Source organism: Marmota marmota, unplaced genomic scaffold (genome assembly GCF_001458135.2).
Source record: "Marmota marmota marmota unplaced genomic scaffold, marMar, whole genome shotgun sequence".
In the NCBI taxonomy this organism is placed as follows: Eukaryota; Metazoa; Chordata; class Mammalia; order Rodentia; family Sciuridae; genus Marmota; species Marmota marmota.
In genome coordinates, this window is record NW_025999900.1 from 26,250,522 (window position 1) to 26,273,690 (window position 23,169).

General features: G+C 36.6%; 1 protein-coding gene across 1 annotated transcript in view; it reads right to left on the minus strand.

The window, feature by feature from the left end:
- Positions 1-23,169, minus strand: part of Npas3 (neuronal PAS domain protein 3) — an 828,669-nt gene that overhangs the window by 697,071 nt on the left and 108,429 nt on the right. Inside the window, exon 2 of the mRNA XM_048798441.1 lies at positions 22,284-22,373. Within this exon, the coding sequence (XP_048654398.1) occupies positions 22,284-22,373 (90 nt within the window). The remainder of the gene's footprint in view (positions 1-22,283; positions 22,374-23,169) is intronic.

Below are 23,169 nucleotides of genomic sequence, written 5' to 3' on the forward strand. Positions count from 1 at the left end.
CACCACATAAAAATAAAAACAAATGCATACACTACCGAACAATTCTAAATTAATTATTACCAGAGATGGTAATATACCAGAAAAGGACTCTTCTCAGTATTTCAGTAGCCAGTTCAAATAGTCTCCAAACTTGGAATGAAAAGGAGAATTTGTGTTTCTTTCATTTTATTTCTAAGTCCTGAGTAAAAACAAAATTACTTGCATATTACTAAAAAAAAAAAAAAAAAAAAAAAAAAGGATTCAATTAACTCTTTCCTGAGGACTGTAAAGCAAATGCCCATCTAACATATTCCTGATGATCCACAGCTCCATCCTGCACATAACAGTAACAGCTACATGTATTTTCAATAAATATTCTGGCAGTGAAAATAATTTCTATTGCCTAAAGCCAAAAGGAGCAAAAAAAAAAAGTTATCTGCAATATTATGAGCAAAGCAACACTGACTCACTTTAAAACACTATTTACGGGACTAGAAACTGTAATTAAATCAGGTCCTGTAAAGTGCTAAGCAGAAGAAAAGTGTTAATTAGTAAATTAGTAAGAATACCCTTTTTAGAGTGGAAACACTTTCTTTCACACTTTTAAACATTTACAAAAACCAATTTCTTGATAAGGTGCAATTTTAAATATTTGGAAGCTTCATTTTATGCTTTCTTTAAAAAAAAAGTTCACAGCACCTTTCAGCCAATAAGCTCAGTGCTCTACAGAGTACATCCCCTTCCCACCAAAGTAGAATATAAACATAAAATAGACTGTAAGTCACTACAGAGAAATACAGGAAACAGGAAAGAGCTCCTCTGGAGAGAGCAAGCACTGACAACACAGAGTCACTGCCAGGGACTAAGATATTCCAAATGACCCATCCAAGGCATATTCTTTTAGCTTCCTCCAGCCCCTTCCTCAGGACTTGGTCCATAATCACCTTTTCAGGAAGGCCTTTTCTGGACATTCCATTTAGAACTAGGAATCCTATCCCAACCTCTTGATCTCCCTAGCCTACTTTCCTGCCTTTTTCATTTTGTTTTGGAGGTTTTGATTCGTTTGTTTGTTTTTGTTTTTTGCATGGTACTGGGGATTGAACCCAGGGCTTCATGCACTGAGTTAACTCCCATCCCTTTACATTTTATTTTGAGACAGGGTCTTGCTCAGTTCTAGAGGGTGGTCTCAACTTTATAATCCTCCTACCTCAGCCTCTGAATAGCTGGAACAGAGGCATGCACCACCATGTCAGGCACTTTTCTGCTCATTGTTATTTCCATAGCAACTACCACCTTCTTAGTTTTCTATCATTGGTCCATTTGCATACTGTCTGCTACCCAAAAGGAATGTAAACACCGTAAGTGCCCATACCTTTCCCAGTTTGTCTGCTATGGTATCCACAGTGCCTAGAACAGTGCTCATCATGTTATCATATGAATTTATAGCATCTTGCCTCCAAAGTCCTGGCTTTTTTTTTCCCCAGCACTGGGGAACAAACCCATCTGGATATTTTTCTACATGCGATTTGTAATGAAAGCAGAAAAATTTCTGTAGAATAAAAATCTCACACTCCAAAAATAGTTCTTGTGAAGTTATAGACGTTTAAAAGAAATAAATATTCTATCATATATATTCAGTTGAAAATACTTTCTTGTAAGTATCACATTGCTTTGGATTAATCAGATAAAGATGAAAGTCAAGAATTTTGCCAACAGTATTTCTTGCTAACATTACTCGGTTATGCCTTTCAGCTCAGTATATTGTATATGAAGGCTATCTTGTTAAAACAACTGTTGAAGGAAAGTCATGTCATATCAGCTATACTCTGTACCCTATGGGAACACAAATGTCCCAAAGTCTATGTTAATATAATCTTGCTGCTCCAGTGAACTAAGGCAAAAATCAGTTTTTTAGTGACATGTAAGCCTCCATATAAGTGCTACATTATCTATATGTCTTCCAGAAATGAGGGAAGGGATGCTGCTGTAAAGGATTATGCTGAATCAATTTAGGAAGGTAAATATTGTGAACAAATACCATAAAATAACCTAGCAAATGATTCTAATCTCCATTTAATCAACTCTCAGGAAGCCTCTACTCTTCTTTATAGAATTGGTAACGTAGGAAAATCAAGTCACCCAGATCCAGGGTATCAGGTGGCTTTTCAACAAGAGGCTTTTTACCATAACACAAGATCTCCCATGCAATATTCTAAGCAACAGGGCAATTCTCCTATACTTTTTTCCTTGGGGTATGAGGTCTTATTTTTTCTTATAAAAATGCTGATCATTATACATTGTCTGATTACAAAAAAATTAAGACCTTTTTTTTCAGAATTTTTTGAGAGGACTACCGAGTGGTAGTGACAGAAAGTTTCTTTGATTTTTCCCCTAAAATAATTAATGGTATTACGAGTCTGGTGACAACTAATTATGGGAAATGTAAAAAACATGTATTATTTATAATAATCATATGATAGTTTAACAGGCTAAGGATTTTAAAGGCCAATTCTGATTATTATGGAAATGGAACCGTGATTTTTTCTTTTTTTCTTTTGATGCTGGGCATTACACCTAGGGCCTCACACATTCTAAGCAAGAATTGTACAATTGACCACATTCTCAGTTCAGAATTGTGAATGATTTTAAACGTATAATTCTTAATTCAATTCAATCTCTGATTCTACCAAAAAACAAAACCTCTTAAATCTTAAAACCTTAAAATGTTAGAGCTTAAACAAAATATATATGCTTAAGGACTCTGAGAATGCAGTTTGGAAAAGATTTACTAAATTCTGTATTAGCATTCATTATATCATTACCTGCCTTAAAATATATTTTATAGACATTAAATTAATTTCTGATCATAAGTTCTCCTCTCACCAGCTCAGTAGACTAATATTTAGCATAAAGGATGAAATGTTTAATGTTTCTTTCTATTGACTAATAGAAAAAGCTATCAAGCTTGTTCAAACATCTTCCAGATGCCTTTGGGGTGACCAAACATCCTATGGCAAGCTCAGCTAAGAGGACTGAGCTTTAGTTATGTTGTAGTGATTGATGACCAGAGATTACAAAAGAGGCTGCATGTGTAGGACACACCTCAGAAACAAAGGTCATGAAGAACATTATAATAATACATATTAAATTAAAAGCAAAATATGAATTACCAAAGGAACCAAAATGCTTTAAAATTATGCATGCTAGGACATATCATATACTGCTAAGTCAAATTCCCTTCAGGGATACTCACATTCACATTCTTAAAATTCACCTAACTTGATGAAGAAAGTAGAAAGACCCTATAAAATTACCCATAGCCCGGAAACTTTTCAAAAATCAAACACTGAATACAGCAATCAGTGCAATAAGCATGAGCCTTATTCACAAAAGCCTTACAATATTTAAGTCAGAATTCTATAAAAACTGGGTTAGACCTGGGATTCTGATATCCCAATAATCAAAATACTCTTATGATCTGCAAGATAAAAACTCACTTGCTATACAACAGCACATCTCTCAAGTGGGGCTTATATATTGGAGCAGAAAACAGAGTATTTCAATTACAAGTTCTAAGGAAATGATGATTAAAGTAAGATTTTCTTTCTTTCTCTGTTTTGTTTGTATGGGAGTAGGAATCAAGTTAATGAGTGTGAATCTCTAAGTTTATAAACAACAGATCAGAAGAACTTTATGAAAAACCTCCTGTCAATATGGTGGTAGTCAAAAAATGAATACTAATCATACAAGTTGGTTCTGTCATTAGCAAACCCATCTACATAGTTCTCATGCAGTGATCTCTTTAAGAAATGACATGTTGTGGGCTAGGGCTATGGTGCAGCAATAGAATGCTTGCCTGGAACGTGTGAGGCACTGGGTTCAATCCTCAGCACCAAATAGAAATACAAAAAAATAAATAAGTGTCCATATACAACTAAAAAAAATAAAAATTTTTAAAAAATGACATGTCATTCCCGCACCATCACCCAGAGTATCACCTGAGTATAGTGCTGGATTGGACCTTGACACACAGGCAGCACTTACAAACAAATGTAGAGCTGAGGGTCATCCATTTAATGATCACTAGCTTACATACTGTTCCTATAACATTAACATGCACTTGTTTCTTATATACCAAGATATGAATAAACTGTTGGATATGTCATAATAATCAGTCGATCCATGGAACCAGTTTTGGCTGTCTATTGAAGCCCAAGGATATTTGCCATCTCATGAAGGAGAATGTTCTACCTCTGAGCTACACTTCCAGCTCCACCCCTTTTTATTTTGAGACAGGGTCTCACAAAGTTGCCCTGGCTGGCTTTGAACTTGCAACCCTCCTTCCTAAGTCTCCTGAGTAGATGGAATTACAGGTATATGCCAGGGTGCAATATGTACACTTTTAAAATGTGTTATCCAGATTGAATCCCACTGAAGAAATAGATAAACCACAGCCAGTACATTGGACCTGGACTAGTGGCTCAGAAACCTGCCAGTCTACAAGTTACTTTTGTAAGTCAGATGACATGATCCCTCTACCCCATGCCATGTTCCCATAGTAGTCTTTAAATAAATTTTGAAATAGACCATGCTTACACAGATTTTACAGTCTCTCTACTTTGTAACTATCATACAGTCTGTCAGTTGGCACCTCTCTCATTTACTCCCTATAAACACAGGGGCTAGGAAAAAACATCTCACATATTCCATTTTTGTGACCCAAACATGTCAGCATGTTTAAACTATATAAAGTACCAAATCCAAATTTCCCTCTTCTTCTTCTTCAAGTCCCTTCAGCCTTACCCCTGTCTAGTCAAGCCTGTATGGAGACTACAGTGTGTATCCGCTGTTTGTCATATGCAAACATGGTTGGATCATTCCTATCCTTTGGGGTTCTGCATCAAGATCCACCTTCTTCACAAAGAGTTCCTAAATTCCCCCACAACCACAGACAATTTTTCCCTTTTGGATATGCAGAGAACCGTGAGACTTAGGGCAGTCTTGGGGCATTTCACATGCCCTATCTTGTATCATCTGTCACTCTCCATCCCCTTGCCCTGATTCAATCTCTTTCATACTATAGAGCACTAACTTTTAAAAACCAGCTTGTATCTACATAGTGTCTGACGCCCTTGACTGAATATAAAACCCATGCTATAGGAACTCCGAATATCCTGTTTACCATGGAACACCCAGGCATTCACTAGTCAGCATTCACTAATGAAAAACATTATTCAATGTGCTATTTCCAATCCCTGTTAGATTACAAACTCCTTAAGATTTGGGATATCTATAACGTCTCATAAAGACATGACAAATATTTCCTTGACAAATAACTATTTGCTCCTGATTGGAGCCAAAGAACTTTCAAAACTATCATACCCTCCCCTAATATATTTTACTTTCCCCAAACAAAGCTTTACCATACTATCCAGTGACCAAAATGGATTATTCAAGCCATCAGTGGTGTAACCATTGTTTAAATACTGCTTCACTAATTCATTCTGAATATTTCCTATTAAGAATATAAACATAATACACGAAGTATATTTTTATATCAAAAAAAATTAGAAAACTTTAAAAGCTAATTTTTTTTCTTAAAGATGAAATAGCAATAAAATTATAGGTCACAAATAAGTCTACACAAAAGGAAACTGATACTAAGTTCCTGTTCCAGACAGAGAGATTATGCATTGAATTAATTACCCATAATTTCAAAAAAACCAAAGGCCTAAAAGTACTGGCTCTGCTAGCCACCAGGCCATCTGAGAATGTTCCCATTCAGCCCTGCCAATTCCATCCTGACCCACAGCAAACCTGCTATTTTAATTCTAAACAACGATTTATGTCAAATTATGTTCTAGTTTTGGGGTTTGGTGAAATATCCATTCAGGGTTAGGATGAGTCCACCGAACACATGTTCACTTGGAACCTAATCCAAATTAGATCCTGGGTCCCCTAGGGAAAGAGAGAAGCACAGCAGTCCACGTTGCTCTTGAAGTGGTGTAAGCTGTCAGTGCATTTATATTATAAAGAACACTTTATGTTTGGTAAATTACATTTTTGAATTATCATGTTTTTCATGTTCACATTATAGGTTTATCTAAATTTCAAAATGTAATACAGTGACTTCTTTTTTATTCAATTTTTTTTTAGTTGTTGATAGACCTTGATTTTATTTATTTATATATGGTGCTGAGAATTGAACCCAGTACCTCACACATGCTAGGCAAGAGTTCCCATGAGCTACAGTCAGCACCCCAACCCCTAATACAGTGATTTCTAATTTTAATGAAATTTGAAGCTCTCTTTTTGATGGGGTGGGGTTGATTCTCATCAATTATACCAGAAATATTACAATTAAAGATTCAGAATGTTAATATTTGCCACGGTTTTAAAGCAAAATTGAAACTCTTCTAAAATGATGCCAATACAAAATGTCTTCCTCAAACATGTGGTAAACAAGTAATTTACAGCTCTAATAAGCATAACCACTTATATATCTTCATTCAAATAATTTTCAGAATAAAACTATTGTTTTTTTTATTTTGAAGCTATTTTTGACTAGGCTATTTTGGTTTTAATACTTACACAAAATTAAGATTCCATCCAGCATGCTATATACAGATTTTTGTCATTTTTGTGGTTTGTATATGCTAAACAGTAAGTAACAATGGCATTAATACATCTAATAAGCAAATTAACAATGCTCTAATTATACATTTAAAGTGTCATAAAATGCCTACCTTTTTATCTTCTGCTCTAGAATGTGACTATGAAGGAGATTTGCACTACTCTTATTGGTTGCTTTAATGATCCTAATTATTACCTGTGGTTTTCTAAATATTATTTCTACAACTCAATGCAATTAAGTCTCAACTAGAAGGTTTATTCTAAAATGTTTAGCTTATGAAATCATTTTGAAATTGCCTATTTGACCACCAACTAGAGTCTCTACTAAAAATGCAATGCATACCAACCTAATCATGGTTTGTTTCTTGTTTATGACCATGTAAATGTTGACCTAGAAATGCTTCTTTTTAATTTCTTTTAGTTTTTGATAGACCTTTATTTTATTTATTTATATGTGGTGCTGAGAATCGAATCCAGTGCCTCACACATGCCAAACAAGTGCACTACCACTGAGTCACAGCCACTGAGTCACAACTGCAGCCCTATAAATGCTTCTTGAGAACAGAAAGCAGTCTTTTTCTATGCAGCCCCATGTCTTTTTACCAAGTTCCATGCATATTCCTTTATGGATCTCAAAATACTAATAAATGATGGTGATAGTGTTGTTACAAATGATAAAGCATTAATTTCTCAAGAAGGTTCAATGGCTGGGTCAGAATCACTTAACAGCAAGTCAACTGTAGACAATCCTTCTGAGTACAAGTGTCATATGGGTAAGTTGTACCCAATAAGTGGTAAAGACCAAACCTAGGAAAACAGTTCTTTCAAGCACACATTAATAAGACTAAAAACATACTTCCAGTTTGATGTAACTGTCTTTATTCCACATCAGAAAAAGACTTTTGAACCTGAACAACAGTAACAGCATCCATATTATTAGACACTTCAAAAAGTTATCATAAATGTTCTTTAATATATTTATACCTACATAGTACAGAATCCCCCCTAAGCATTTTTGTGCTTTGCCATTTTAAAAATTTTGCATTCATACTGCTAAATAGTCCTCATTTTGCTCTTTGGATAGCTATAACTAGTCCAGCACTACATGAATACAGACCCAGGTACAGAACAAAGAATGCAACCTCAGCTTTCCAAACCACAGCTTGATGCTCTGACCCCATGCCGCATGCTATGATCATGAGTGATGGAGCTGTTCTGACTGCACGTTGCTTTCAAATAATGATCCGAAAAGTTAATCAAAAGGGCTTCCCTGTTCAATATTTACCTGTTACTCATTGACAGCCACTGTCTGCACGGCCATTGAGAATGTACAGAATAGGATCAGGAATACTGAGCTGAAACAGAACCTGAGTGCCTCGCTGAAGTACCAAGCACGATGAAGGCAGAATTAAGCTGCTCTTCAAACCACCTCTGACACTAAAGAAGTCTGTGGGAGTTACACAGTGGGAATACACTGCTCCTTGTAGGATTTGGAGGCCAAATAAGTTGCTGATAGTAAGAGGGATAATAGGAACAATCACATGAAAGAGAAAAAAAAAGATATTAGGTATCAAAATATAAACATGGAGAGAAAAATAGTAATTTCCTGTATTTGGGCAAAAAAATAATATTCCCTCCTTGATGTGATCTCCTTGCTTTTATGTACAAGGAAAGTCATATCTATCCTGAAAATTATTTTTCTCATTTTAATACACATTCAACATTTTAAACTAAAAAAAAAAATAAGAAAATGCTGATCTTTTTTATGTGTTATTTAAATGCTGTTTGTCATTCTGTCAATCAAAAGTACCCAAGAAGGGTTGCTGACCACAGCCACCTCTAGAAAGGCAGGTAATCAGACTGATCATAATACAATTCTTATTTTTATTTTTAACCATCAACAAAAGAGAGCAATGTTTACTATGGGACCTTACTATATGCATGTATTAACCATGCACCTTGATAGGTTTTGGAAATGGTAGTTATGGATTTGGTGGGAGGGAATCACTCCAAATGTAAAATTCTCTTTTAACTAATTTTTACTGAGCACTTATTTAGAAATGGTAAATACTGCTTGAGGGCTTAGCACGTGCCAGGGATTGTTCTAAACAATTTATATTTATTAGTTCATTTAATCCTATGGTAAACCCTATGAGAAACTATGATATCATTTCACAAATAAGCAAAACAGAGAGCTTATAAAACTTGTTCAAGATCACTCAGCAAATTATTACTGGAACTAAGGTCTGACTTCATCAGTCTCCCAACAGAGCCTGAACAGTCATCTACTACAATTAATGCTCTAATTGCAGTTCTGTGACGTAATAACCACCAACATTCAAAATTGGTAAGCTAAACGAATTGAAAGTATCTTTAAGGGACTCGAAACTTGTGATTATACATACAACCTCTTCCCATTTAGCTTACATAAGTTTATGGCATGCCTCATCTCCAAGTTTATGAGTTTCTAGGAGGTATTTATTTGTGTATATACAATTGAATGCTACCACACTTGTGATACAAAGTAAATGACAAGCAAGGATTTAATCATTAATTCAGCATTGACTTCTCTCTCTCTTACAGCCCCTACACACACACACACACACACACACACACACACACACATCCAATCCATCAGAAATCCTGTTGGCACTTCTTTCAAAATATATCATAATCCACATTTTTCTCACCTCCTCCACTTTCTACACCTTCAGTGGAAACCATCTTGCCTACGGCAAGAAACTCCTGGCTAAGCCTCCTGCTTCCACCCTCGTACCCCTCAAACATACTCCACTAGCAGCCAGGACAATTTTAAGTTATATCCTATAATTCCTGAATTCAAAATCCTCCCAAGTCCTCACTTCAAGTGGTGTAATGTCAGGACTTATCTGGCCTTCCTGTGTCCTATGTGCTGGCTCCCTACCACTGCCTGACCTGTCTCCTGCCACTACCTAACCTTGCTCATACCCCTCCTCTCTGGGCTACCCAATGCTGAGTGTATCAAAACTATGCAGCCTCAGAACCTTGGTAGTAGTAGTTAGTTCCACCTGGAATCTTCCTCTGGGTTAGGGTTAGGGTTAGGGTCTTTGCTCAAGAGCCTTTTTCATGGGGGTCTCACTTATTTGAACCCACAACTGGCCTGCCTTCAAATGTGGACTCCTAATTCCTTCCTAACTTCTATTTTTGTTCTATAGTACCAACCATCATCAAACAGACTATATGATTTCCCTCATTTTTAATGTTTGTTGTTTATTGCCTGTCTCAAATACTAACTCTGAAGACAAAGATTTTGGTCTTTGTTCATTGAAAAATATGCCAAACAAAGTTCCTTGTTGTAGATCCAACTAATGCATTATATTAAAAGAAGAGAGAAACTACTGTGAATTAAACTAGTTTAAATAGACTTCACCAAGGAGAAAGGAAAGGTAAGAAGACAGTGCATGAACTGTGGACGGGAACAGAGAGCTTGTGCTGAGAAATGTCTAGGGGGAGGGGGAAGCCAAAAGGGAGACTGGGGAAGACCTGCAGGCCTCAAACATTAGGCTAAAACTGCAGATACCATGCAGTGTGAATGAGCAGTCAATGACTTCAGGGGACAAAAACAAGAGAAATAGGTTAGAAATAGTGTATTCATCTGGTAACTATTTTTAAGGTAGCTGAGAAAGGAAAATTCTCACATTCCTTAATATGGTGCTCTGTGTATGGTGGAACTCAAGTATTTATTTATCTGAATCAAACTGACCAAGAAAGGAGATAGGAAGATTAATTAGGAAATTATAAAAATCTGGGCATGCAAATCATTGCTTAAATTAGGGAAATTTTGAAATGAAAGGAAGTATTTAAAAAAAAGGAAAAGAAAAAAATCATGCTGCAAAGAGGATGTTTGAGATAAGACTGAGGCAACAAGATAGATAATTCCAAAAGTGAGTCTGAATGACTATGAAAATGAAGATAAAAGAAGTGCAAGGCAGGAGAAGAACTTTTCTGCACAAGCGCTGGGTGCTGTTTTGAAGGAATAAAGGTTCTGTCCTGGAGAGAGGCCTAAGTGGGAAATGAGAAAGGCGGTGATTTGCAGGCCAGCCATGTCACCCCACAGGTATGAATCAAGGTCTTGTTTTTGTCCCCCTCATAAAACAGAGACAAAACAGTTCACTGGGTTGTTCTGAATATTAATTGGAAATTTCCAAGCATATGCTTGCAATTTGTGAATTGTTATATTTGGAGGTTGATGTACAGTGGAACATAAGTAGGAAAGTTTGAAAATATAAAACTAGAATTTGTCAAGAGGTAGGGCTTGAGACAAGAAGTTGAGATTCATCCATTTCTGTTTGAGAACCACAGTGTCAAGACAGGTGGAATCTCCATAGGGGAGACATGAGGGCCCCAGGTAGCTCTACACACAAAGAATGCCAACCACATGTTTTTTAAATGACTAACACTCAAAATGGCAAACCCATTTCCCCTACAGTTATGGTTTTAAGTTCTTGGGAGTCTAATTTTTTTAATGGAAGTAGATTTCAATAGGCTGTCCTTGAAGAAAGGATGGATTTGCTTCTTTCAAAGTATCATTCGGCTCCAAAATGTCATGTCACCCTGTGGAAAGGGGACAAAACGCTGAGCAAGGCAGACCTGATTTGGCCCCCTATACCATTACCAGATTGTACTATATTAGCAGCGCTAACAGAGTAACTTGCCTAAAGTCTCTGAGCCTCCATTCTCTTGAGTGCAAAATAAGAATTATGTTACCTATTTCAAAAGGATTGGTCAGGTCAATTATAATAAGGCCTAAAGACCAGTGCACCATATTTGAAACACATTATCCCCTTTTCTTCTGATTTCAGCCTCATCTGCTTTACTGCATATGGAAAAGCAGCCCACACAGATGTAGAAATAATGAATCAGAAACATAACTTCAGTGTCCAGAGTTAAAGCTTCTATTTTCCCCAGAAAGATGAACTTGGCCTCACAGTGAAAGGCCTTGGCATCAATGAGTGTTTCCTTTAGATGGCAGAATAAATGCATCTGTATTCACCATCTTGGTCTGTATCTCAGAGCCTTACCTTCTGAGGACACTCTGTGCCACAGCAAACATTTGTGTCTTGCAAATCCATCCTGAACAGACCCAGTTAAACTATTCTTGGTGCAAGTGAACCAACCATGCCACCAGATCCTTCTAAAAATATACTCTACTTAAAATCTGCTGGCCCATAATGCTAGTTTTCTAGTCTTCTCTCCCCAGTGTATTTCATAAGTATCATGATAATTTTTTTTTTAAATCAGCCTTCTTTATTTCTAACAGCCTCATAGAAATTGTAACTAACTCCTCCGGGCAAGCAGCATTCAGAAAAGCTGATAAACAATCTGGCTAGCAAATAAATTTATTGATCATGAATTTTACGAGAGTTCAGAAGCACCCCAGCCCTCCCTCTCATCCCCACTGGATGCACCTCCAAACTTCTCCTTATAAATATGTGGTGACATGAATCCCACCACTTCTCCTGCTTCCCCTGATGCTCATTCAAGAATTGGGACAACTGACTAATTTCTCCAGGGTGTGAGAATCAGAGCTGCTTCTTCCTTTTCCCCCTTTGCAAGCCAACAGGCAGTAAGGCAGTCCCTGGAAGAACAAGACGCTTCCCCTGAAAAGTGAGCAAAGATCCCCCTGCAATTACTGTCAAATGCATGCTTCACCAAGACAGCAGAAGGTGCCTGGAGCACACAGGACAGGAGGCTTTGTGCCAAATGGAGCCATGCTAACTTGATTTCACCTTTAAAGCAGTTTGGTTAGTGGGGTTGAGAGAGGAAGCAAAGAAAAGAATCATCCAAAAGGTCTTGTACTTTCCAGTTTCAAGGCCAAGGTATGTAATTGGCTGTGATTTGCTGTCAGCACCCCTGACAGGTGAAAATCAGGAAAACGATGCTGTTCTGAGAGCTTATGTTAGCTAAAATGTAAGTAAATGAATGACAACTGCTAGTAAGAGAAAAAGGTGATCCGCACTGGTAACACAAGAGAATAAGCACTGAGTGAGGCCAGGGATCCTTCACATTGGGCTGGGGGAGAGGAAGGGAAATTAGGTTTTAAATATGATGCAGTGATAGTCTACTTAGTCACATGGACCTCAAACATCCAATCCCAAAGAATTCCCAAAGTGATATGAAACTTACAAAGGTCTCAAGTTTGCCAACAGAAAATCACCCAAGAATGTTTTCTATACACACTGGTCATTGAACCAAAATCCTCCAAGGACCCAGCTCTCTGCTTTTGAGAACTTGATCTTAACATCTTAATAGTGAACACAGTAAATAGAGTTCTCATTTTAAGCAACCTAGAGAGTGATGCAGCAGTGATAGCATGTGAGAGAATGAGTTCAAAAGGAGCCAGAAAACTCTAATCTCTTGGAAATTATTTCTCATACATGTGCATATTTTGATCCAAAAAAAGCCATGATTGTTTAACCTGCCATACCCTTCTCACCATTAGCTTCATTCCTATAACTTGAAAAACCACTTACACATTTACGTGATGGACTCTTTCTAGATAAAAATAAATATTGAGCTGGGTGCAGTAACACACACCTATAATCCCAGCAATTAAGGAGGCCGAAGCAGGAGGATCACAAGTTCAAGGCAAGCCTCAGCAAATTAGCAAGGCCCTAAGGAACTTAAAACCTGTATCAAAATACAAAATAAAAAGGGTTGGGGATATGGTTCAATGGTTAAGTACCCCTGGGCTCCATCCCCAGAAATAAATAAATATTGAGGTGGCAAGGAAGGAAGGATCTTTCTACTAAAAATGTTCTTGCTAGAGGACTTCAAAGACCCATAAAAATAAGTGATTAAAATTCAGAAAGTAGATGCAAACTACATGGGGGTGGGGAAGGAGCTGTTATGTCAGAAAGAAAATCTCAGCAGACCATAGTTTCTATGTGAAAGTTGACCATACAGCTTTCGAATTCCCCTAAAAAAAACTTGATTCCAGAGACTTTCCAGCTATTTGTGAATTGATTCATGATAACTATATATATATTGATATACATCTATGAAAGGTGATAGGCTATAAATATATACAATTATACAGAAGGCTACAAAGACAAACTAAACTTTTAACAGTGGCTATCTATGGGAGGTACAAATACAAATGAGATTAATTTTTTTCTTTATGCTTATTTGAATTTTCTAAATGTTGCTAGAATTAAAATATACTGTATCTCTATTCAAAAAGAGCTATTCCAAGAGAAGTGGATAAAATGTCATGAGGTAACTAATCTAAAAACCACCCATTCACCAACCCATGACATAGGGTTTGGTAAGAGGAAATTCCAAGAATATCTCTTCAGCAGAAGCTGAAAGTCTGCCAGAGCCTGCTCTGTAAGCTCCAAGGTAACACAAACCCATGGCCATTTACAAGAAGAGGCCATGTAATTTCCTAAATCAACAGAAAAACATATGGAAATAAAAGTTCTAAATACGGTGGAGTTGAAACTATAACCTCATTCTTTCTGTTGCTGGTAAGACGGTTAGAGGATGTAAGTTAATTATATTCTCATTATGAGAAATAAATCCTTGTGTTTTTTTCTATTATAACATCTGCTTATACATACTTTTAACAACACAGATCATAATACTTTTTATTATCAGTGACATTTCCACAATATTTTATGTATTTTTATAAGGAAGATTTTTTTTTTAAGTTTCTTAAGTATGAAATTTTCTGGTATGTGAAATCTTTTTCATTGAGTTCCTGCATATTCTCTGAAATTCACAATACCCCTTTAATTGAATAGTGCACTTTGCTATGAAAATGAAAGCTCTCTCATTTATATTACATGAGAGATAGTAATAAATAACAAGAATAACACCCACTCAGAACGACATAACATTCAGAGTGGGTTTCTTTTTTCAGTTTAAGTTCTTCAACATCTCCACAGTCATGATGGTTTAACTTGTTGAATGTTTATTACTTCTACCTTACAGATAAGAGCTTTGTGAGAAGCTATACATTAAGCTATAGAAGTAACAAAGTAAGTACTCATTTAGTGGATACTTAGTATATAAGAACCACCATAATTGTTTTTTTTTTTTTTATTTAGGCCTTGGGCTCTGAAATCAGATCACCCAAATTTTAAAGCAGAGGTTAACAAAAGTCTTCTATAGATGGCCAGATTATAAATATTTGAGGTTTTCTGGGTCACAATGTCTCTGACAGCAGTATTCAATTAAGCCCTTGTGGCAGGAAGAGTTATTGATAATACATAAATAAATGGGCGTAGCTGTGTTCCAATAAAACTTTATTTACAAAATTGAATAGAGAAAAATAGAGAATGTATTTTGCTGTTGGGCTATAGTTTGGTGATAATCCAAATCCCACCATGTCCTACCTTCTTAATCTTCTTCAGTTCTCTAAGACTGTTATTCTAGATGTAAAATAGTGGTAATCATGCCTAATGCTCATGTTAATTTTAAGAATTTTTAAAATGTATGTTAAGCCATTAGCCTGCTGCCTGACATCAGCATATGGTCAAAGATCAATAGATTAGTAACTACCATCATCTTCATCATCAATTGATCCTGAAAACCACCTGGGTTATTTTTATCTGCATTTTAAAGGTAAGAAAACATATGCTTAAACAGTTAAGTAACATCCACTGTAAAACATCTAACAGACAACTATGGGGCTAGGAGCAAACCCAGATCCATTTCCAGGAGGCTTAATCACCTCCAGTAATGATTATATACTACTGCATGGATTGGTGGATCTTAAAATAGGTTTCTCATAATCAAAGAATAAAATATAATTCTTTCATTCTGATGTATAAACAAAGTCTAAAGATTCACTAAAGACATTTATAACCTAACACACAGAACCAGTTGTTCTTAAGGTGAGGAAAACTTATTAAAACCATAGTTTATGTATTACTATAAATTTGCTGTAAAAATCTTAAAATCTGAACACAGCACATTAGTATCTCATCCCTCTGAAGCCACCTGTTAGCAATTTTGAACACTGCAGTTCAACAGTGTGTCTATAAAAGGTTCATTGTAGCTCTGTTCCTCTCACCTTGACCTTTACTTTCAGTTCTCAAGTTTCTGGAGTTCTCATACGCGCTGCAGGTGTGTCACTAACCAATTTAAAAAAAAAAATCTCCGTAGTCACTTCTCTCATAATGAAAATATACAATCCAATGAAGCCAATTAATACTCTTTCACTCAGAATCATACAGCATGTGCCTACCAGTTTTACTCACTGGCATTTGTGCATCTTGAATTATAAGTGGTCTCTGAGGAGAAAGGCAGACATGAAGATCCTCAAGTCAGGAAGAGCAGAGAATTCGTGGGCAGGTCCTGACCTGGATTTCATATTTGGAAAGTCCTCCAAGATACTCATAAATCAAAAATAACTTCAAACTAACAGCACACTTCCATATTCTTCCTTGCCAAGCACACTAAATAAGCTTAGAGACAAAACCAACCAACCAACCAACCTGTGGGCCCCTCCCACAGCAGTCTTTCTGTCTCCCATCTAACCTACATCCAGTAATTCTCCAGCATACAGTCCATCTCGCCCTTTTCCCCTCCAGAAAACTCCCTCAGGGTCAGCATCTTCCAGCGTGGCAGTCCACTCTGAGGGGATGCCTCTGTTCCTCCGCTTCTGCAGTCTCACCTCCTGCCACCCCCCAACCCCAGGCCACCACTCCTGCTTTGTGCCATTTGCAATTTGCTACATTAGAAATGTCTGTTTTTAGCCCCAAGATGAAACAGTTTTGCCAGCATGAGTACCTTGGGGCCTGCCTTGACCATTAACAAAGACCACTTCAAGGTGTCCTTCCATAATTGGTCCTTCTTGTCTCCCTGGAGGCATCTCTCAAGTGGAACCCCAAATCACTGTTGTTATCTTAGTTTTCTAGGCTTGCAAAGGACAGAGGTTTTTCACCTCTAAATAAGTTGGTTAGAGTTTGCATAGAACAGCGCCTGACCCATGAGTGATGATTAAAATATATTTCTTTTTTTCTTTTCTTTTTTGATACCAGAGATTGAACCTAGGGGTGCTTAACCACTAAACCACATCCCCAGCCCTTTATTTTTTTTTTCTTTAGAGACAGGGTCTCGCTGAGTTACTTAGGGTCTCACTAAGTTGCTGGGATTGGCTTCAAAATTGCGATCCTCCTGCCTCAGCCTCCCAAGCCACTGGGATTACAGGCATGCACCACTGTATCCTGCTAAAATGTATTTCTTAAATGAATGGATGAATGCATCAATTTTTTAAACTGTTCCTCCAGAATAAACCCTAAATAACACACTTTCATGCCATCCACATTACAAGTTATGCCCCCAAGTCAATTATAGGCAAAATCTTTGGAGTGATGCCAAAATTAACTGGAAAAACCACCAGAGATCATGCTGAGATCTAAAAGGCATGATTCGGAAATCAGAATTCACTCTGAAATTGAAAGGCTTGAAGTAGTTCTTATTACAAAGTTCAAAGTCTCTTTAACATGCAGATCCTATCAGGGCTCTTTATGAAGCTCATTGTACATTTCTAATTCTTTTCTCTATTCTTTGTCATTTACTATCCCAAACACAACTGCATAAATTATTCTAATATGAGGGAGAAAATGGTCATACAATAGCAATCAATCAATCAGGTTAAACAACCAGTGAAAGAATTGGCTGCTGTGGCTAGAGCTCCTTGACCTTTGCCTCCCCTTCAACATAGGTGAGCCCCCAGCACCCACACCCCAGCCCACAGCTGCCTGTGATGGCTTCTCTGTAATTGGGAGAACACTTGAGAGTGGGGAGCAGTCTGTCTGGCACAATACAGCTGAAAAGGACTAGTGAGTGCCCTTCTTCACTACCCTCCCCTGGTCTTCCCTCATCAACTCCTTGCCTCTTTTGCTTCCAAATTTTCCCATTTCCAGACCCATGCCTCTCAGCCGAGGTCAACCTCAACACTACCCTGAACAGAATATCCATATTCTAGGTTCACCCTTCACTCTCCTCCAGCCTCAAATGAATTCCTCCAACTCCTGTCAAGGTATCTGAAATAATTCTATTGGAGAAGACTCCTTTTCTTCTCTCTTTGATTCTTTCGCTTGGAGTTGCTTATTAAAATGCAAATAGTCCTGAGAAGAGTAACATTATCAGATAACAACTCCTGATCTGCAATGAGAGGTACAGACAAAAATGCTGGTGGGGGTGAGGCTGGAGCACCCAGCACAAACCAAGTACCGAGTGCAATGAATTTCATGAAGATGGCCTTGGGATGGAGAAGACAAACAAAAACTTTCATCTTGCCAATGGTCTCTTCCACTCTAGGTGACAAGTGTTTCAATCAATTTTAAAAACCTTCACAATGAGAATTTCTCAGTCTTGGCTCCACTTTGAGACTAGGAGTCCCGGGTTAAACCCTTTTGTTTAAAATGGGTGCTGCAGTGTGCACTGGTATGGCATAGCAGAAGCTCTGGAAATGTGAGTAATGGACTCCCACCTCAGGCTCACTCCCCTTTTCCTCAATATTGGTGAAATAACTGTTCCTGAAACAGCCTTAAGGACATCCCACCCTTCCTCCAACTTCTCTACAGTAGTGTCCAACTCTATGGTTGAATTTCCTCTTAAACTCTGGAGCTCAGAGGACTCTTCCCTACCTATTCTTCCTCACCATCAGATATTCTTAATGCAGGCAATATTCTTGGACTTCTTATTACAATTTCATGTCATGTCAATGAATGTTTCCTCACTGGCCAAATGTTTTCCTGCCTTTCTTCAAAAATAAAGCTCAAAATTATTAATATTATGAAGGGAATATATTTTCTCCTTTTTCAGATTCTTTGTAGCTTTTACTTTTATTCTCAAAAATAGAAAAAAAAATAAGATTGACAAATGTTTTAATTTAGAAATAACTTTGGCATCTCCCAATCAAATCCACTACTATAGAAATGAATTCACTTAAATACAGAGATATTATTATGAACTATAAATAGGCAGTTTAAAAGGCAGTTATACTGCTTAGCAAAACAAATGCTTAGCATAAAACAATGAGATTTGTAAGATATTTACAACATTAGTAATTTTTTAAAGACTGTATTTCTACCCTTTGCTAAAAAACTCAGTATCAACAATTGCAATTTGAAGTTGTAAATTGGAAATATCATAAGCATTGAATGTAAAAGATTAGGGTAACTATTACCATTATTTTAAAGTAATAAAGTACAGACTTTTTGAAATAAATTTTTATTCCTGTTTGCTTTAAAATTTTAATATTGAAACAACTGTTTAACCAATCTATTAATTCTCAATAAAATCTAAATGCACCATGTAAAATAATTGTTTTAAAGTAATAATTCACAATAATTGTTGAACCACAGAATTATGGTTGAAAGGAATATAAGCAATGATATGCTAGGAAACGCTGAACAACCAGTTAGGGTGCCAAGTACAACAGTGGCACCTGTAATCTCAGCTACTCAGGAGGCTGAGGCAGGAGGATCTCAAGTTCAAGGCCAGCCTAGGAAACTTACTGGGACCCTGTCTCAAAACAAAAAAAATAAAAAGGGCTGGAGATGTAGCTCAGGACTACACTCCTGGGCTCAATCCCTAGTACTAGAAAAAATGAAAAATGGAGGCAGCTGATTTGCAGCATTTTCCAGTCTCCAAGGGGTTACTGATCACAAAGACCATACAACTGGCTCTCACAAACCCATCTAAGTTGGCTCTACCACATGACTGGATATGAAAGTTCAGATGGTGTAGCCTCTTCATACCTGAAACTTTTCCGCAGGACTGACTGTCTTTCCTTATAATCTATAATACGCTACACACATAAGGACATAACACATGTACAATGTTTACACATTTATCTACTCGACACTATTATAGTGGCTTTCATTCTTTTTTCAGAAATGAAACACAGTAAGAAACATATATGACCTCATAACCCACCCACATACACATTATGTGCAGTTGTATGTACATAAATACAAGTAAAAAGAAAAACAGAAGTCTTAAAAAGTAAAGCGCAGTCTTACTACGTACAATGCATAATCGCCTCTTCTATATCACTTTTAAATTCTGATCTTGATCCACTAAATTGGATTATATTCCCCTTTTTGGGTAGTGACCCAGAGTTTGAAAAGTGCTGCTGTAATAGACTATAAGCTCATTGAAGATAGGATTACATATCATTTGTCTGTATCTATTATTATATCTAATAGTAATTATTGAAGTCCAAGGAGGTTAAGTAACTTTTCCAAAGATGTAACTGCTATATCGCTGACAAATGATCCCTCCAGGCAAGTGATAACTCATGCCACAGAATCATAATATTTATGACTGAAACTTATAGAATCTTGTAAGACAGCTACCCCTTCGCCAGAAATTGACAAGGAATTTTTTTAATGGTACTCACTCCCCCACTGGGGAAAGTTTAGTGTTTTACCTACTGTGGCCCTGACTGTTCACCTGGATGATGGGGACATGATTCCCATTTCCTTACTTGATAACATTCACCCTCAACAGTGTTGAAAAGAGAATCATCGTTTTCACAAAACATCTTCATTTCTCTATGGAAAAGAACTATATAAATGCTGATTAATATTAAATATATAAAATAATCATATCCTGTATATTAATAACACTAGCCTTCTAATAGCCAAAAGCCAAATACTTAGTTGGAGAAAATACTCAGTAGAATTTGAATGCACGGCCCTCTCGCCAGTGTGCTTGCACATCACATGCTTTTTATAGGTGCTATTAAATGTACACTATAGTTTCAAGACAATTCAGATAAGCATCTTCACTAAAATACACAACACCATTAATCATCTCAGTGACAGTGCTCCAATTTAACATCTTGGGGATTTCTTCCCCTTCTTCATCATTTATTTGCCAATATTTCCTTGTTATGAATATCCCCCTAGTGACTTACCCTGGCAGTCACAGCTGTGCTGCCTACTGTGTCTACCCTGACTACAAATAACACTGATTCTTAATAAAAGCAAACCCTTGAGATGATTCCTATGGTGAGAAGGGAAACTTTTCTATGGACAGACCTCCTCGTGGCTTCAACCATATTCCTTACTCTAAACTGAGCAACCTCAGCCTTTAAGCAGATAGTCATTTCTATCTGCTTAAATTAAACCAGCTTAATTACAAATTAACAACAATTGATTGCTGATTGCCTATTATTTGAGTGGTCAACAATCAACTGCTGCTTAACTATGGTTCTGAGAGGAACCCCCTTGCTAGACAACAGAAGGCTTCTTCAAAGCAACCACCAATCACAACAAGGCCACGAATCACTAACCAATTTCAGAAACCTGGCCATCAAAAGCCACAATAAATGACTCATAAATAATAAGGTCTTTTTAAAAGTTACCAGAAATAATTTTGCATTATAATTACACCAATTCTAAGAAGAAAACATGATCTAGGTAACAGAGTAACAATAAATAAAGCCAGAGATAAACACCGTAGTAAAGATACTGTGATAAAGTTATCAACTAAACCACACTAGGCAGGGAACAATGCTAGCTCCATCCGGGATCTATTCTATATCCATTTCAGAGAACAACCTCCATAGCCAGTAGCATTTCCTGATCATTTAAAAATTGGAAACCGTGAAAGAAAACTCTCTACAACCATTTGGAGGAGTAAATGAAAGTAGAACTCACCAGCTTGTATTCAGAAAGGACCTTTTAAGGAAAAAAGGGCACTTTCTTTTTTTTTTTTTCAAAAATGACATTCTCCTACCAAAGAAGAGTACAAAGACAAACATACACCACAGTATATTTGCAAAATGTATGAAGAAAGACTTCAGTGGACTCATGTTTTTGTTACCTTATATTTTCTATAGGGGAAGAATTAATTAGATGTTAATGCTGCTTCATTCAATATTGCATAACTTTTCTGGAAAGCATAAATTTCTAACCTTTTTTTCTGAATACTCCAATTGAACTATTGTTTAAAAAAAAAAACTTTCTTTTTAGTAAAAGCAATACAACACAAGCTACAATATATTAAAATGCCATTTCCTCCCCAGAGCAAAGTGTTTACTTCAGTGATAGCAACAACACCTCGTTACCAAAAGTGCAGATTCTGTTAAGTAACGGACAAAGCAAATGGCAGCAAAGACAGAGGACTCAACTTCAATTTAACTGTCCTGTAAGGTACATAGTAATTAGCTGCAAAGCTCTGAAATCTTAGCTAGCATGTTAAGTCTGCTACATGACAGTATAATTTGACTTCTTAAAGGATTATGCAAATTACAACTCATCATTCCATTACAGGATTGAAAAAAAGTGACAGCTAATTTATACATAACACACCTTTCAAATCCCTAAGATGCGTAGCACCTGTGCAATGTATTTTGCTGAGATTTTCTTGCATATAAGTACTTGTTTATTGCAATATAAAGAAGCTTACCTAAGAGCTTTAATACAGTCATTTTTAAAAAAAACTTTTAGACCACAATTTCAAAAGAATAAACATTTTTTTTTCTGTCTTGATTTCAGAGGCAAATTTTTTTGGTTATCATTTTGTTTGGTTTGGTTTGATTTTTTTTCCCCCACTAAATTAAATAAAAATAAGGTTTCAATACAAGGATATTTTTTAATAGCTGGCAATCACAAGCACTGATGCAAGAGCCAGAAGGAAGACTCACAAAGATTTCAACATACTTCTGGTAGGTAGATTCACAGTAGATTCCGTCATATCTGTAGATTTTCCTACATTCTGATTGGTTGGGCAGAGGATGCTGGGCAGTTATTCTGTAGAGGCATCAAAAACAGATAGACATGACTAGAGATTCTCTACAGTCAACCGGAATGCAGGATAACAAGTATGTTGAAATTTAATATATTCTGCTTTTACGCTTTTGAGCTCTACACACAATTGCAATGTGTACATACATTTGAGAACATTAACTTCCACTTTTAGGAAACGGCAGTCAGAGAAAAAGCAACTTTTCTCAGTTCTTCATCAGAACAATTTGTTTTTTAAGTCTCAGAGTCATAAAAGTGGAAGAAAGACATATAGATCTAAAGCTTAACTCACTCTACGATCCCCATGATTATATTCTAAAGAAAATGTTAAAAACAAATGTCATTAGTGTTTCTGTTACAGGGCTGTCATTAATTCAATCATGCATTACGAGCATAGGCAACTATAAATGCTTTAAGTGCTTTAAAACCATAGCCAAGTTAATATATTTTTCAGCTTTATTCAATTTATATAGTTTGTATGCTACTGACTTCTAAAGGGATATGATACAGCTTACAGAACTAAACCCAATTAGGGATGAAAACACAAGCAAGACCGTGGGGAACACGGGTTAGATGTTAACAGGCACCTGAGATGAGCTGATTACAGTGGCTCCAGGTTTCTTGGCAGTTAAGGTAAAAAGGGGGAAAAGCTTACACAATTTTCATCTGTATTACTTAAGCCTATAAATTCATCTGAGACTCCCTGCATTATATAGACATAAAAATTCTGAGAGGCGTTTTCTGACCATTTGCTTCAGTTGAAAATCTCATCATTCAAGGAAAAAAAATAAGTAATCTACCA